The sequence below is a fragment of the Capricornis sumatraensis genome, chromosome 20, assembly GCF_032405125.1.
Source record: "Capricornis sumatraensis isolate serow.1 chromosome 20, serow.2, whole genome shotgun sequence".
Classification (NCBI taxonomy): domain Eukaryota; kingdom Metazoa; phylum Chordata; class Mammalia; order Artiodactyla; family Bovidae; genus Capricornis; species Capricornis sumatraensis.
In genome coordinates, this window is record NC_091088.1 from 58,291,752 (window position 1) to 58,308,926 (window position 17,175).

General features: G+C 53.1%; 2 protein-coding genes across 3 annotated transcripts in view; one reads left to right on the forward strand and one right to left on the reverse strand.

Annotated features, from left to right (window-relative positions):
• The window catches only part of MARK4 (microtubule affinity regulating kinase 4), a 29,716-nt gene extending 22,953 nt beyond the window's left edge, over positions 1–6,763 (forward strand). Inside the window, exons 14-18 of one of the 2 annotated variants that reach the window (XM_068993337.1) lie at positions 466–569; positions 2,750–3,028; positions 3,181–3,260; positions 4,222–4,266; positions 5,616–5,812. In XM_068993337.1, the coding sequence (XP_068849438.1) occupies positions 466–569; positions 2,750–3,028; positions 3,181–3,260; positions 4,222–4,266; positions 5,616–5,680 (573 nt within the window). In that variant the 3' untranslated portion in view covers positions 5,681–5,812. Of the gene's footprint in view, positions 1–465; positions 570–2,749; positions 3,029–3,180; positions 3,261–4,221; positions 4,267–5,615 lie in introns of both variants that reach the window. The other variant, XM_068993336.1, reaches the window with a different exon arrangement.
• A 3,637-nt stretch (positions 6,764–10,400) lies between these two features.
• CKM (creatine kinase, M-type) lies at positions 10,401–16,865 on the reverse strand. Its single transcript, XM_068992429.1, has 7 exons — positions 16,673–16,865; positions 15,471–15,625; positions 14,921–15,053; positions 13,010–13,181; positions 11,692–11,815; positions 11,085–11,274; positions 10,401–10,579 (listed from the first exon to the last, which is right to left on the reverse strand). The coding sequence occupies exons 1-7, from the start codon at positions 16,863–16,865 to the stop codon at positions 10,401–10,403; spliced, it is 1,146 nt and encodes a 381-aa protein (XP_068848530.1).
• Positions 16,866–17,175: the final 310 nt, after the last annotated feature.

Consider the following 17,175-nt stretch of genomic DNA (forward strand, 5'->3'; position numbering starts at 1 on the left):
AGGTAGGAGGAAGACCCAAGCAGAAGAGACAGCCTGTGCAAAGGCTTTAGGAAGAGAGATGCGACTTCCCTGGCAGTCCAGCAGTCATCACTCCACCTTCCCACGCAGGGGGCCTGGGTTCAATCCCTGGTTCGGGAACTGAGATGCCACGTGCCTCTCAACGTGGCCTGAATAAGTATGTTTTTAAAAGTTTGACATGGCTGGAGGTGGGCGAGGCTGCCCCCTGGGAACTTTCCGTGACCTTCTCTCCTCCCAGCTCCAAGGCCCCCCATGACTCTCAGCCTGCACTGCTGGCATGACCCACTGACCTTTCATGTCTTTAGCCAAAGTAAACCATCACCTACTCACTTTTGGTTCACACACAGGCCCCTGCCTCATTCCTAGTGAGGTAGGCCAGAGAGGGTAAAAGGGATTAAGGAGGGTCCCTTTGCCCCCTCACTCTCCTCCTGGCTTTATCTCCTACAGAACAACCTCCCTCCCAGCATGATGACCCGCAGAAACACCTACGTTTGCACAGAACGCCCGGGGGCTGAGCGCCCATCCTTGTTGCCAAATGGCAAAGAAAACAGGTATGAAGGGAGGGCAGCAACAGGGAAGGAGAGATGGGGTATAGGTGAGCAGGGCCCCCTGATCTAAGATGTTAGACGTTGTGGGGAGGGATGGTGTGGGGACGGGGGAGTCTGCATGTGTGCCGTTCCTTCGGCAGAATCTATCCATGTCCTCCCTGTCCCAGACCCCCCTGAAAAATCCTCCCCCTTAATTAATTAGTCATCAGCACCAGCAAAGCAGTCTGCCCCCCTCTCTGCCCACGAGCCTGGGGAACCTGAGTTCATTTTTTTTGAATGATCCATTTTTAGAGTTGGAGAGAAGCCCTAGAATGTCACAGCTTCAACATCCTCTAGTTGGCGGGATTTCAAACTTACTTGCTTAAGTTGGTTCAGGCTCCTTCAGCTGGCAAGTGAGGGAAACTAGAGCAGGCTGGCCGGAGCATATAAAGGGAATGAATTGGTTCACATCACAGTTCAAGTCCCAGCGTGGGGTGGGCTTCAGGATCATGAGACTCCCACCCATCAGGACTAGAGGGCGTGACTCCTAGGTGCACTCTGGGAAACACCCAATAAAGGGATGCAGGTGTCACTCTTTGGTGGGGGCAGGGGGAAGTGTTTGGAGGCAGTGATTCAGCTCTGAGTTCCGAATCTCGCCTCTGCACTCCACAAGCAAGATGACCAGTGGCAGGTGTCTGAGCCTCCGTTTCCTCCTGTGTGAGATGGAGCTGATGTCCTCTGCATTAGAGGGATCTGGTGGAGATAGGTGTGTCCTGTACCTCACACAGGGTCTGAGACACAGTAGGCATTCAGTGAGTCAGAACTTATTTGGGGGTTATTAAATAAAAATAATAATAGCCAACATTTATCAAGCAGTAGCTGTAGGCCGGGCCTGTGTATGTTAGCCGGTTGAATGCCTCTAACAATTATATGAGATCGATCCTGGTGTCTCCATTTTACAGCTGAGGGAATGAGGCACAGATAGGTTAAGTAACTTGTCCAAAGCCACACAGCTGGTAAGTCAAGAAGCAAAGATTCCAGACTGACTCCAGAATCTGTACTTTTAATCACTATAATATAGGGCCTCCAAGTCCTGGCCAAAAGATAGCATAATGTTAGGTTATAGGTTCAGGAGTGAAGAGACCGTAAGGCACAGTAGGTGAGGTGGAGGCTTAGTCCTCTGTGATCCAGAAGTAGGAGGCAGGGTCCTCCAAGGATTCAGGACCAATCTTAACATGAGACTGCAGCTCTAGATCTGAGGCTACTGCACCAGTTCCCACCGTTTCCCAACCAGCAAAAGGGTGGAAAGACAGTGGAGTGCAAACTGCTTTTCTGTTCAAAGACAGGACCCAGAAATGGGCCAAAGCACTTCTGCTTACATCCTATTGGCCAGAACATGGTCATATATATGACCATCCCTAGCTGCAAAGGAAGCTGGGACTTGTAGTCTTTGGCTGGGTGGCCATGTGCAATGTTTATACTCTTAAGGGGTTTGGTTACTAAGAGTAAAACGTTGTGTATGGATTCTGGGTGAGAGGTAATGGTATCTGCCAATCAGGGCTCCCTCTTTGAGATCTGGCTGGTCTTGGGGTCCCTAGAAGGATATTAGCTGGAGGTCTGGCTTCTGCTGTGAGGACTGAGAGGGTCAGAGGGCCTGAGGAAGGTCCTAGGATAATAGAGCCACCCCTGCCTACACAGAATCTTGAGAATTAGAGAGGGTTCCTTCCTCTTTATTTTTACCCGTTGAAAATTTTCATAATGAATGTAAGTTTCCTTGATGTTCATATCTATTCCTCTCCCACGTTTGAATAATGAAAGTTCAGATAGCAAAGTGTTTGCACAATTGATGTGGTTCCTGAGGTTTGGATGGCAAATAGCAGGGGATTCATTTAAAAGTATATCTGAATCTATTCAGTTGCCAAGTTTGGAGAGAGGAGAGTTGGGATAGGGGATGGTTTGGAGGGGACAGAGCTTGAAGAAAGGATGGTTTGAAGGAAGAATGATTTAGGAGGTGAGAAGAGTCTGTCAAATAATGCTAAGGGTGTATAGGGCACAACCCGCACAACTCTGCACCGCAGCCCTGTCTCTGAGTTCTAGCTTGGCAGAGGTTTCTGATCTCAGGACAGACCAGTGAGGAATCAGAGGGACTGAGGACTCTGGCCTGCCTCAAAGCTCCACCCTAACTTGTACCTCTCTGCCCACAGCTCGGGTACCCCACGGGTGCCCCCCGCCTCCCCCTCCAGTCACAGCCTGGCTCCCCCATCAGGGGAGCGGAGCCGCCTGGCACGCGGCTCCACCATCCGCAGCACCTTCCACGGTGGCCAGGTCCGAGACAGGCGGGCAGGGGGCGGGGGAGGTGGGGGCGTGCAGAATGGGCCCCCGGCCTCCCCCACACTGGCCCACGAAGCCACGCCCCTGCCCACTGGGCGGCCCCGCCCCAGCACCAACCTCTTCACCAAGCTGACCTCCAAACTGACCCGAAGGTGAGCCCCACGGGACACGGGGGTCAGGGAGAGGGGTGGGGGGCTGATGGGACCTAACCTGTCTTCTGCTCTACTCTGCCTCCTGTGCCCTGACATCTCCGTCTCCACTTCCTCTTGCTCCATCACTCTTCACCTCCCTCCTCACACTACAGGGTTACCCTCGATCCCTCTAAACGGCAGAACTCTAACCGCTGCGTTTCGGGCGCCTCTCTGCCCCAGGGATCCAAAATCAGTAAGTCCCCTCCACCTCTGCTCTCACTGGCTCTGCCTTCCTGTCTGCATGTCTGACCCGTGTGCGGGCCTGGCGGGAGGGGGCGCTGTGAGTTGGGTAGGGGGTCTGTATGTGGGCTCTGGTCGTTCATTTACTCAGATAATAAACAATAGTCTGGCCTCTGGAGCCAGACTCAGGGTTCAGACCCTGAGCTCTTCTGAGAGACCTTAAGCAAATAACTCAACCTCTCTGGGCCTCACTTTCCTTTTCCCTAAAATGGAGATAGTAATGACAGTATCTTCCTCAGAGGGTTGTTGTGCAGACTAAGTGAGGTGGTAAATCGACTGAGCTTTGAATGTTGCCCTGGAAAATACTTTATAAATGTTTTCTATCATTTTTATTCTTTGAGTGTCTACTGTGTGCTTTGCACCATCGTGAGCCCAGAGTAAAGTGAACGAGAGGGAGAAAATCCCTGCCCAGGGCATTCTACTAGGGGACCCAGACAGTAAACAATAAATAAAATATATAGACCATCAGGTGTGGCAAGTACTAAGGAGAAAAATAGAGCAGGGAATGGGGTGGGGTGGTGGTGGTGGTGATGTGCCTGTCAGGGTATGGGGAAGGAAGGGTACAGTTTAAATGGAGCAGGCCTCGCTAGGGAGGTGTCATTTGAGCACAGGCTGAAGGAGGGGTTTGTGTGTCTGTCTGTCTCCTGTATGTAGGCGTGTCTCTATCCACCTCGCCTCTCTTTTGTCTTCCAAATTCTTCAGTATCTTTCCTCCAACCTGCACTAACCATTTCCGAATGGGCTCCCTTTCTGGGGATGGAGAGGGAGATCAAATCCTGACTCCCAGCCCAGCTCCAGCCCTCAGGGAGGAAGCAGGGCTGAGGCAAGGGCTACCCGCGTCCTGGAGGCAGTGGATTGAGGGAGGGGGGCCCTTTATGTCCAAATTAGACACTCATCCCCCCACCCTTCCTGTAGGGTCACAGACGAACCTGAGAGAATCGGGGGACCTGAGGTCACAAGGTGAGTGTCTGTTTCTCCGCTTTTGCCTCAGACCCTCTTGTGTAAGTGCCTGTCCTTACCACCCCTGCCAGAGCCCTGGTCGGGGCTATGACCCCCTCTTCTCTGCCACTTCCTTTTATGCACCCCCGCATTGATTTCCTCTCACCTCCATCCCTGAGCATCATCCCTTGACCATCTTTAACTTCAGCCTCTCCCATGTATAACCCAACTCCTCCCTCTGTTGACACGACACCACCTTTTCCCTCTCATCCAGTGACGCACAATGGTTGCCGACAACCCTGGGCCAGTATAGAAACCTCAGTGGAAATAGGGAGCCTCCCCAGTAGGGCCAACAGTCCCAGGACCTAATCTCATTGGTTGGAGTTGGGTCACATGTCTATCCCTAAACCAGTGCCTGTGACCAGAAGGGTGGAGTACTCTGATTGGTCAGACTTAGTCACATGCTCATCTTTGAACCAGTCAGAGTGTGGGGAGAGGTGTGGAATGCTCTCTTTGCCTGGAAGTGAGTCACGTGTTCACCCTTGGCGCTGAGAGGTGAGTCTGCCCCACCTAAACCAGAAAGACTAGATCTGCAATGCTTTTCAAGAACATTCTCGGTATTTTAGGAGACACATTTCTTTGTTAGGCAGGGCCCTTTCACACGCTGCAGAATGTGTATCATTCTTGAACCATCCCTCCACCCTGATAAATGCAGGCAGCACTCCCTTCCCAAGACATTTTGACAATCAAAAAGCCCTCAGAAATTTACTAATATCTGTTGGAAGACAGTACTGCTCCTAGGTGTGAGAAATCCCTAGAGTGAGAATTGGTTCTCCAAGGGAAAATGATTATTACCAGAAAAAGGATATGTTAGGAAACAAACTGAGCTGCTATAGGGAAGAGACCCCAAAATACAAACAGGAATACGTGTCTGTCTCACACAAACCGTGTGTCCAGGCCAGGCTGGCAAGGCCACTCCGTTATGTGAGATCCTTTGGGTACCCAGGGCTCCCACATCCTCACCCCTAGAGCCCTGTCATTTTCACAGTCCACGCTAGCTCGTGCTGCAGCCTCGCAGGAGGTGGGGCAGGAGAGTCTAGGGCATACAGTTTCCTTTGAAAGAGGTGATACGGAGTTACACGGTCACTTCCACGCACATCCAGGCATTTGGAGAGAAGACCACACCTGGCTGCAGGGGAGGCTGGGAAATACTGTTTCCAGGTGGACAGCTATTTGTACAGCAGAAAGACTGTCCCCTGGAGTAAAAGAGGTTTTGAGAAGATGTCTAGGACAGCCTGTCCCAAAGTGGGAACTGCGGGTTACCTTTCTCTTCTCTCCCATCTCTAACCCGTCATATCTTCCCACCTCAGTTGCCATCTACCTTGGGATCAAACGGAAACCGCCCCCCGGTTGCTCCGATTCCCCTGGAGTGTGAAACTGACCAGCTCACGCCCGCCTGAGGCCCTGATGGCAGCTCTGCGCCAGGCCACCGCGGCCGCCCGCTGCCGCTGCCGCCAGCCACAGCCGTTCCTGCTGGCCTGCCTGCACGGGGGTGCGGGCGGGCCCGAGCCCCTGTCCCACTTCGAAGTGGAGGTCTGCCAGCTGCCCCGGCCGGGCCTGCGGGGAGTTCTCTTCCGCCGCGTGGCGGGCACTGCCCTGGCCTTCCGCACCCTCGTCACCCGCATCTCCAACGACCTCGAGCTCTGAGCCGCCACGGCCCCGAGTCCCCTCCTCTTCCTCGCCCCTTTCACTTCGACAGAGAAAGGGGGTCAAGGAGGGGATTCTACCTTTGTCATCACCTCAGTTTCCCTGAAATGGATTTGGGGGCAGAGGTTGTCCCCTCTGTGTTCTCCGGGGCCCGCTGAGCAGGAGAGAAGAGCGAAGGGGCTTCGCAGGGGGGAGCTGGCACCTTCCTGGAGCCTCCAGCCCACCCACTCCCCCCTCACCCTGCCACGGAGCACCGGAGGAGACTTTGGGGTCAGGGTGGGGCAGAAAAGGAAACTGAGGAAACTTCCATTCCCTGACAGCTCAAGAATTAGGCCTTGGGCAGAGACAAGAAGAGTTGCTGAGCCTAAAGACTGAAGAATTGAGAGTGGGGGGGGGGCCGGGAGTGGGGGGTCAGAGAGGCAGATTCCTTCCCCTCCCCCACCCCTCCTGCTCGAATCCCCCCTTCCTGCCCCAGGCTGGCGCGGGGCACTTTGTACAAATCCTTGTAAATACCCCACACCCTCCCTTCTGCAGAGATCTCTGGAGGAGCTGCCGCTCTCACCTCTGGTTTTTAAGTTATTACACCCGCCCCCCCCACTCCTCCTGTCAGCCCCCTCACCTGCAGCCTGATGCCCAATAAACTTAGGAGAGTCCCCCCCTCCCCCATGGTGACCCTGGGGTTTTCCTTCCCTGCCCTCACCTGCAAGTGAGATGAAAAGGAGGTGTGTGACTTTGGGCCAGTGGTTTCTCCTTTCTGAGCCTCGGTTTTCTCATCTGCAGAATGGGAGCAGTGGGGGTGTGGGGTCAAGGGTGATTGTGGAAGAGGGTAGGAAGTGACTGGGCCTCATCCACGAGGCCCCAGTTCCTCTATCGGACCCCTGTTCATCCACTTACATATTCACCCACATGTTATACTGGACTCTAAGCCACTTCTTACTCCAGTAGTACATTTATTCAATAAACAGTCATTGACCGGTGCCTACTCCATCCAGGCCCAGTGGTGGACACGGAGATGCAAGGAGCCCCTGTCTGTGGGGGACATGGGTTCTGACAGACTCTAGAGAAACCATTGCTTTTGGAGGGGGTTGGGCCAGAAGAGAAAGTGAGAGGGTTTGGGGAAAGCACTCCAGAAGAACTGGTGCTGGAGTTGGGCTCTAAAGGATGAGTAGGAGTTGACCAGGTTTGGGGCATGCCCTGGGCACAAGCCAGGAAGTGGGAATGCATGGTATAGCTCAGAGAACTGTGGGTAATTTCAGTATGGCTGCTGTGTTGAGGGCTGGGTGGAAAATTAGCAAGAGGAATGCGGTATTAGGACTAATAATCCATATACACTTAAGCAAAAAGGTATTTGCTCATTTCATAGGTCAGGGGTGCCTGACTTCAGGTATAGCTGGATTCAGGCCACAGGCTGGCTCATCTCTGCTTTTTTCAGTGTAAGTTTCATTCTAGTAGTTTCATCCAATAGGTGCCTGGTGTCAACGGTGACACCAGCAGTTCCAAGCTTTTATCCTTCCAGCTTAGCAGCTATAGCAGAGTTCCTCATTGCCAACTGCAAGCAAAAGTCCCAAGACAGGCTCTCATTGGCCCAGATAAGTCATGTGATCACCCTGAACCAGTCACTGTGACTCTAGAGTGGCCTGTACCTAGAGTTGGATTTGGAGGGGTTCCTCAAAGGAAAGTCAAGGTGTCACGATAAGGGAAGTAGAAGCATGATAGACGTAAGCAGAAAAGGGCTGTCCGGTGCAGGAGGGCAGGGCACTTCACCAGAGCCTTGTGGGCCAAAGTGCGCAGTCTGGGCTTTCATCCGAGGGCATTGGGGAGCCACGGAGGGTTGCTTGCAGGAAAGAAGCTTAGTTAAACTGCCTCACTTGCCTGTTTTAAGTCATGGTAGGGTCAACTGTTGTATTCTTCATGGGACAGGAAAGTCAAATGAGAACTGAAGGGGGCTAAAAATTAAGTGGTCAGTGTTGAAAAATTCAGGGTCTGAGGCAGAATCAAAATCCTATCATGAGTTAGGCCGTAACAGGACTCTGCTGAAAGACAGGTGCTTGTAGTTGAGAGGGTAGAAGATAAGGTGTGCAGCAGGGAACCAACCCTGTCATAAAAACGTCAATTCCTGAGTTCTTCCTCGGTTCCCACCCCGGGGCTGGGGACACAGTGGTGGCCAAGACAACCCCAGCCCTGCCTTCACATAGGGTTCACAGTCCAGGGGAGGAGGCAGCCATGTCCTCAGTGATGATTCTGGAGTCGGTGAGGCGGGTTGGGGGAGTGCAGAAGGGGAAACTGACCTCTCCAGGGAGGACTTCTTGGAGGAGGAGGCACAGCTCCCCTGGGACAGGGAGAATGACGAGCAGCTAACCAGGCATGGCAGAATCTGGGGGCCTGGGTTGGGGGCGGGCATGAGTTCTAAGAGAGAAGCAATAGTACAAGTCCTTCAGCAAATGGCATGTGGCTTGACTGAGTGTGGAGGCACTGTGAGGGATGAGGCTGGAGGGCTGGGTGGCCTTGAAGGTCATGGAGAGTTACCTGGGCTTTGTACTGAGGGTACTGGGGAGCCACAGCAAGGTTGTTGAGTAAGAGAGAGTCAGGGGCAGGCAGGTTTGTGCTGTGAAGGGAGGGAGGGAATCGGGTCAGAAGGGCAGGGTGACAGAGGTGGGGAGGGAAGGGGTGGACTTCAGGCTTAGGAGGCAAGGTGGGAGGGACAGACATGGTAGCTGACAGGTGCCTGGATGGCGGACTTGGCTGGCTCGGACCGTGGTCTGTGCTCTATGTGCGGGTGGAACTCGGATTAGTGATGGGATCTTCAGTTGGGTTCAGTATTGTAAAGGATATCCCAAAGTCTGCCAGACCTTGAATGCCCTGACCTTTGGGGTCTCTTCTGTTTCCATAATCTCTCTGGGAACTCTTGGGGACATCCTTAGACCTGTTTCCCTTCTGGAAAATGGAGAGATTGCTTGATCTCTAAGGGCCCTTTACCTGTGTGAGTTAAAAAAAGTGCCTCCTCCAGGTCTCTGGCAGGCTCTGTCTTCCTAACTTTGCTTCACCATTTCTTCTAAAACCTTTGTCTCTTTGGGAGCCCACCTGCTACCCGCTTGATAATGAAAGCTTCATCCTACTGGGTCAAGTAGAAGTGGTTGACGTGGCTGACACCCAATACGTGTTCAGATGTTTCTTGCCTTCCATTACCCGCTTCTCCCATTCCCAACCCCATGACCACTTCCTGCTCGTTCATGGAACCAAGCTCTCCAAAAGGCCTGTCCTCAAAAACTTCACAGGGATGCTGTGACCCAAGCTCCAGCCTGGAGGAAGAAACAGCTTGGGCAGATATTAGGGTGGGAATTCCACAGTGTAAGGAATGGAAAAGTGTATAGAGGAATCATGAGAAAAGAACTGGGAAGAAGAGCCTTCGGCAGATGGTGTTCATGTTTAACCTTGAAGAATCACACATAATAGAGCATTCTAGGAGATGTGGGAAACCATGGCAGGTTCTTGAGCAAAGCAAGGGAAATTGAAAGGACTAGTAGCAGCTATAGAGAGCTATATATATATGAATGTATATATCTATACCTTCAGATCTGAAGTCAGATTGCACAGAAAGAGGGTCAGGAAAAAGCATCATGAAGTAGAAAGTGATGAGATGCATGCAAAGTCTCAAGCCAGAGGCCCGGAGGGCAAATTCAGATATTTTGTTTGACGTCCGTTTCTCCCTAGAATGGGTCCTGTGTTTGAGATCTGAGCATGAGTGATCGGGAACAGAGGTGACTGAGAGCTCTCGGGACCGCAGATTCCCCATAGAGCCTTGTAATGTTTTCATTAGATGCTGTACCCTGGACTTGCCTCATTTTAAAGATGGGAAAAGATGAGAAGGGAACGGCCATCCACTCCAGTACTCTTGCCTGGAGAATTCCACGGACAGAGGAGCCAGGAGGGCTCCAGTTCATGGGGTCGCAAAGAGTCAGACACGACTGAGCGACTAACGCTTTCACTTTAGAGGTGGGATAAAACGTGTAGCCCTAGGGCATGCCTAGAGACGACAAGCCGCTTTGAGGTCACACAGTAGCCAACTGCCGAAGTTTTTTCTCCTTCTCCTTCAGTACTAATAACAATCAAACCCAACGCTAAGGCCACCATTGCTTTTATTTGTTGCTTTGAGTGGAGAAAAAGCAACAGCTCCAGGTGAGCTCCGTTAGCCAGAGCTCCTGCTGGTGGGCGGGGCTTTGAGAAAAAAAAAGAGGAGACCGTAAGGGAGGTTTTTCATTGGCCAGAACCCAGAGACTGGAGCCCATTGGTTGGAACTCTGGTTGGAACTGGAACTAGAAGGATAGATAGAGCCCCAGGTGGACCAAACGTTTATAGGCTGGGATCCAGGAGGAAGGGGCGGGCCTCCGGTGGGCTGGGTCCTCCCTTAGGATGGGGCTCCAGCAGTCGGCGGCGGGCTGTCTGTGCGCCTACTTCTGGGCGGGGATCATGTCGTCGATGGACTGGCCCTTCTCCAGCTTCTTCTCCATCTCCACCATGAGCTTCACACCATCCACCACCAGCTGCACCTGTTCTACCTCGGACGAGCCCAGCCGGTCGGCGTTGGACACGTCGAACACTGAGCCCACGGCAGCCGTGTCCACACCACCTGCGGGAGTAGGAGGCAGGGGCTAAGGAGCCGGCAGAAATGCTGGAGCGGGGCCTGGAACGCGGGCCGCCGTGCCAACCGCGCAGGCGGACGTCCTGGGTGAATGCCTACTGTGTTAAATTCATGCAGTTTCCTGAGCGTCTGTCTATTCTCGGGCTGGCTTTAGGTATCTCACCCCTCAACCATCCAACACTGTGGGTAACGGAGTTGAGCTCAGGAGCCGGGCTGCCTGGGGTCGAATCCTGACCATCCTCCCCTTTACAGATGGGAAAGTGAGGCCCCTAGGTGCCCAGGGACATACACAGTGTATATTAACCATATAACCATGATGGTATATGGACTTCTCTGAGATAAGGCGTGCTGAAGCCTATTTTCAGAGGAAGAACTGAAACTCACAGAGGAGCAGCCCTTGCCGACCCCCAGAACCCGTGGGGATGCCCCCGCTCCCCTTCAGCCACCGCTAAGGGCCAGCGCTGGAAGCCGCAGGAGGGAACTTGGGCCGTACCTGTGCCTCGCTTCTGCAGGCGCAGGCGAGTGAGGATCTCCTCGAACTTGGGATGCTTGCTCAAGTGCGCCAACTTGACATGCACGCCTCCACGCAGCCCGGTGCCCAGGTTAGATGGGCAGGTGAGCACGTAGCCCAGGTGCTCGTTCCACATGAACGGGTGGCCGGCTTTCTTGAATATCTCCTCAATCTGAGGTAGGCGGAGAGGACCCGGGATCAGCGCTGTGGGTGCCCCCAAATGCACCCACAACCCGGGCAGGGCTCCGAGGGACAGGGGGTGAGAATGTCAGTGGTGGTAGGACTCCGAGAGGGCGGGTCTGGAAAACTTGGAGGCACGAGATTCTTGGGGCAGGGGCCCCACCGCACAAGTGATGGCTGGATTCTGACGGGACTGGGCTTGAGGACGCCTTGAAGGCCGGTTCTTGTCCGCGGGGCTTGAGGATAGGGGTGGGGCCGGTTTTCCAAAGGGCGGGGCTTTGGAAAGCGAGGGAGGAGCACCGCTGAGGGGAGTGGCTTCGGTGCGGGGAGGAGCCGGGTTCCGAGGGGCGGGGCCCGGGAAAGCGGCTGGGGGGCGGTCACTTGGACTCACACGAGGGCAGGCACCCACCTTCTGCAGCCCCACGCAGAAGCGGCGGAAAACCTCCTTCATGTTGCCCCCCTTCTCCATGGAGATGACTCGGAGGTGGTCCTCCTCGTTCACCCACACCAGGAAGCTCTTGTTGTCATTGTGCCTAGCATCGGGCGCAGCAAAAGGTCAGGGAACCAGCTCCGCAGGAACCCGGTCCCCCTCCCTCTTGCAAACACACGTCCACCGCTAGGGGGCAGCGGGCCTAAAGGGCACGAGGCCTGAGCATCTCAGTCTCAGGAGCTTACACCTTTAAATGTCCCAGGACCCGTGAAATCTTGAATCGTGGGATCAGTGGCTTTCAGGGTCTTAATTCTTTGCACAATATTATAGAATCTTAGAATATCAGAATCGCTGAAAAACGGAAACCGAAAATCAGAGTTGATAAACCTTCCATGACATTGTGACATCGCAGAAGGAGTCTTAGACTGGAAAACTTTAGAAAACACTTGAATTCTTACAACCTATACTCTCCAAATTGTTTGAAACCGAGGTTCTCAAAACCTTTTAAAACCTTTGACTATCAGAATGGAGGCGGGGGCATTTTCCCTGATAGGTCAGTTGGTAAAGAATACGCCTGCAATGCAAGAGACCCCGATTAGATTCCTGGGTTGGGAGGATCCTCTGGAGAAGGGATAGGCTACCCACTCCAGTATTCCTGGGCTTCCCTTGTGGCTCAGCTGGTAAAGAATCCGCCTACAATGTGGGAGACCTGGGGTTCTGTCCCTGGGTTGGGAAGATCCCCTGGAGAAGGGAAAAGCTACCCACTCTAGTAGTCTGGCCTGGAGAATTCCAGTCCATAGGGTCACAAAGAGTGGACACGAATGAGGAACTTTCACTTTCATCAGAATCAGGGATTAAAAAATTACTAGAAAGCCCAGCTAACAACAATAATTAGCAATAAATATCATGCCAATGGCCAGTATGGATACTTACTATATACCAGACACTTTTCTCAACACTTTGCGTAAATTAGTTCATTAATCCTCATAAGAACCCCAAGAGCTATGAATTATCACGATCCCATTTTATAGATGGAGATTTGGGGCAAAGAAACATTAAATTACGTGCCCAAGATCACACAGCTAGTAAATGGCAGCCCTGGGATTTGAACCTAAGGAGTCTGGTTCAAATCTGAATTTCAAGCTTTTTAAAATGTGACATGCAGACCACAGGGAAGGCAGGAGCGGAGGGCAAGATGATCCTGGAGAATTGCTGTTGTGGTCTTGACTCTGGTGGAGGGTTGTGGGACAACTAGAGGAGGCGGGGCAGAAGGGGGGCATTGGGCAAGGGGCCTCACCAGATGCCGCGGGCATCGGGCCAGTCTCGGGCCATTCCCGAAGCCAGCAGCAGTGGGGACACGGGCTTGTCGAACAGGAAGTGGTCGTCGATGAGCTGCTGCTGCTCCTGCTCCGTCATGCTCTTCAGAGGGTAGTATTTCCCCTTGAACTCGCCCGTCAGGCTGTTGAGGGCTGGTGAGGGGCCACAGGAAGGAGGGGTCAACAGCCTGCCCTACAAGGGGGGTGCACAGGCCCTGGGGACCCCACACTGCTGTCCCTCGGGGGCCTAGGCCTTGACCTTGCAGAGGTTCTAAAGGTGTCTAACCCTCCCAAAAAAAACATGCTCCTCCGCCGTCTGCCCAGGCCGGGGAACACCCACACTGTGTGCTCAAGACCAAAAGCATGGATTCTCCCTTGCCTGCCACCAGTTCTCACATCCAGTCAGGCTATCTGCAGGCAGTAGTGTGCTGGTGCTCACTTCTGCTGGCTGGCAGGGACAGAGTCAGTCTCAGGAATCTGGGAGCCATCAGTAAACAATATTATATTATAGTATATATAGTATTTGTATATATTCATAGGTATTCATAATACAAAGTATGTATTAAGTGTTGGAGAAGGAAATGGCAACCCACTCCAGTATTCTTGCTGGTAAAATCTCATGGACAGAGAAGCCTGGCAGGCTACACCATGGGTTTGCAGAGTCAGGCATGACTGAGGAGTTGAGCATACACCCACACATGTATATTATGTATATAATACATATATAATACATATATGCATTTGTATATATTCATATCTTCATAAGACATGACAAATATGTGTATAATGTATTTCTATAATACACCTATTTTTAAATATGTTATACATATTTGTATAATATCCTATATAATATGTTCTATATCATATACTACATACTATATTATATTGTTAAAAATAAATTTGGCCTCTGTAGGAGAATTTACACCAGAGAAATTGGCAGTGGCTGGCAGCAAATCAAGGCTGCTGCTGCTTTTTTTTTTTTTAGAGCCAATTGTTAAATATTTAGCAGAATGACACTGCCTGCCAGCCCTAATTCTTCTGCCTCCAAACACACCCATTCTTTCTCCCCATCCCACTGCTCCCCTCACTCCCCAGCCCTGCCTGGACCCCTGCAGTTGCCCTTCTCAGCCTCTCCTACCTCTGCCCACCGACTGTTCCCCACCAGGGGGATCCATGTAAGTCTGAGCCTGTCCCTTCTCTACTCACCACTCTCCCACAGTGTCCTCTTCCCACAGGGTCAAAGCCAGAGTCCTTCCAGCAGCCCACAAAGCTCTGGACAACCTGGCCACCCCAACACCCCTTTGACCTCACTTCCTCCCCTCTCCCCATCACCCACTCAGCTCCAGCAACATGGTCTCCTTGCTATTCCTCCAACATACCATCCCACCCCAGGACCTTTGCACTTGCTGTTCACCTGCCTAGATTTCTTCCCAAGGTTGGCTCCTTCTTGTCAATCATGTCTCAACTCCTTTCCAACATAGCTACCCACAGTCATTCTGTGCCAAAACCCTTGTTTCTTGGCTTCAGGGCATTTGGGGAGAATGTATTCTTTTGTTGGTTTCAGTGTTTCCTCTTATCTCCCCACCAGGCTGACAGCTCTGCGAGAGCAGTGACCTTGGTCCATCTTATTCACCATGGGAACCCCAGCTCCCCACACCGGGCCAGAACAACCATAAATGTTTGCTTGGTGGATAGAAGGATGGATGAATAGATGGATGAAGGTCAGGACCCCTGGCGCAGTTGGGTGTCAAATCTTGACAGCATCCCTTAGACCTCCCCCAGGGGTAATACTGCCAGCTGTCACTCACCAAGCACCTGTGATTATCAAGTTCTTGCAGTGTTTTGGCAAATGGGGGCACAAGGGGGTCCAGACCTGGGGTGGGGGCTCTCACCTTCCACGGAGAGTTTCTCCACGGCCCGGCGCTCGCCGCGGGAGCAGTGAGGAGGCAGTGCGTAGCCCTTGATGCTGCGGCCCGTGCGGACACGGCTGCTGAGCACGTAGTGGGGGTCCAGATCGTCTCCACCCTAGGGAACGGCGGGGAGTCAGGGCTTGGTGGACCATCCTGTGTGCCCTGCCCCCTGCCCACCAAAATCAAATCTCCCCCACAGGCCCTCCCAGCTCTCTTGGGCTCTCAGCTGGTTCCTTTGGTTCTTCCTCCCCGCTGGCCTCTCTCCCCCTCCCTCCCTGGCTCTGTCTCTCTTTTCTCTCTCTCCCCCCATCTTTATCTCCCTCTCCATCTCTGTGTCTGTTTCTCCCTTGACTCCCTGTATGTTTTCCACCTGCTTTCCTCTCTCTCTCTCCCCCAACCTTGGCCATCTTCTGTGTCTGCCTGTCCGTCTTTCCTCCCATCCCCCTCTGTGTTTCTCTCCATGTCTGTCTCCCTGTCTCTCTGGGTGTCTCCTCCCCCCACCCCGCCCCGCCCTTCCCCTGGGGCAGCCGACCTTGAGGTTCTCATGGTTGAGGTCAGTCTTGTGCTTGTCGGTGGGTTTGAAGCCCCCGTGCCGGTCCTGGATGATGGGGTCAAAGAGGTCCTTGAAAACCGTATAGGACTCCTCATCACCAGCCACACAGCCCACGGTCATGATGAAGGGGTGACCTGGGGGGTCAAAGGGAGGTCAGAGGTGCTTGTCACCCACGGGGAAGACCTGGGCTCCTGGGTCCAGTGTAGACTGTGTGTGCACACATGGGTGTGTGTGTGTGCATGCGTGCGTACATGCAAGGGATTTCACGGAGCACCGTGGGTCAGAACTGAGGAGGCTGAGGGTGGGTAGGAATGGGGAGAGAAGACTGGGGGAGATCGAGGCGGTATCTGGGGGTGGGCAGTGAGAGGAATGTTGAGTGCAGGGCAAAGGAGAAAGGAGAGTCTGGGGGGCGAGTTACTAAAAATATTACCACGTGTGAATCCCCACATCAAGGGATCGTCCCCTAAAAAAGTTCAGAGCCTTAGACACTCTCAACCCCCACCGATAAGAAGAGGCTTGAAAGACCCTCTTGGGCTTCCCTGATGGTCCAGTGGTTAAGACTCAACACTCCCAATGCAGAGGGCCAGGGTTCAATCCCTGGTTGGAGAACTAAGATCCTGCATGCCTTGTGGCCAAAAAACAAAACAAACAAAACAAAACAAAACAAAACACCTTCTTATTTCTCAAGTAGGGAAACAGAGGCTTGAAGAGAAAGGGCCTTTTCCCTCAGTCATGAGTTGGAGGCTGAGGCCGGAAGCTGGTCTCTTGCCCAGTTCCACCCGCCCTGGTGGGGTGTTCCTGGAGAAGGAACCCCCTGTCAGAGTCAGAGCGCCCACTCGGTGCCAGGAGCCACTCCACATGCCTATGTTTTCCCAACCTGGGTGCCCATTTTTCAGGTGAGGAAACTGAGGCCTGGAAAATGCAATAGCTTCCCTCAGGGGAGTCTCACGTGATACTTGCACATATTTAGCAAGTGGTTTGCCACCTGCCAGACCCTGTCCCAGGCCCTCACACATTCAACTCATCTGTTTCTCACAGCAGCCCCATGAGTATGGTCCCCACTTTACAGATGGGAAAACTGAGGCTCAGGGAGGTGGGACTGAGGCCTGGCAGGCAGCCTTCAGGCCACCCACACACACACTGGCCTCACAGTCCCTGGGACGCTCCCCCAGGAGGCTTACCTGGGTTGTCCACACCTGTCTGGATGACATCATCCAGAGTGAAGCCAGATGGCGTCTCCTTGTCCCGCAGCTTCTTGTAAATCTCGAGGGTCAGCGCCTTGGCCATGTGGTTGTTGTGCTTGCTGAGGTCTGGGTATTCCTCCTCAGCCTTGAAGTTCAGCTTGTGCTTGTTGTGGGTGTTACCGAACGGCATGGTGGTGGTGGTGTTGGGGGCCTAGTGGGGAGGGGTGGAGGGGGAAGTTAGGTCACATCCACGGAGACCAGCAAGCGAGCAGAGCCAGGCTCTGGGTCAGGCAGGCCTGAGAGCCAGTCCTGCGTCCTGGGCTGTGTGACTTGGACCCAGAGGGATCCCTTCTCTGAGCCCCTGCATCTCAACAGGATGTATCATCAGTCTGGTGTTGGGATCTTAGCTCTGCCTTATCCTGCTGGTGACCCTAGGCTAATAGCATTGCTAGAGCCTCACTTTCTCCAGCTGGAAAAATGGAGGAGAGAACCCCTCAAGC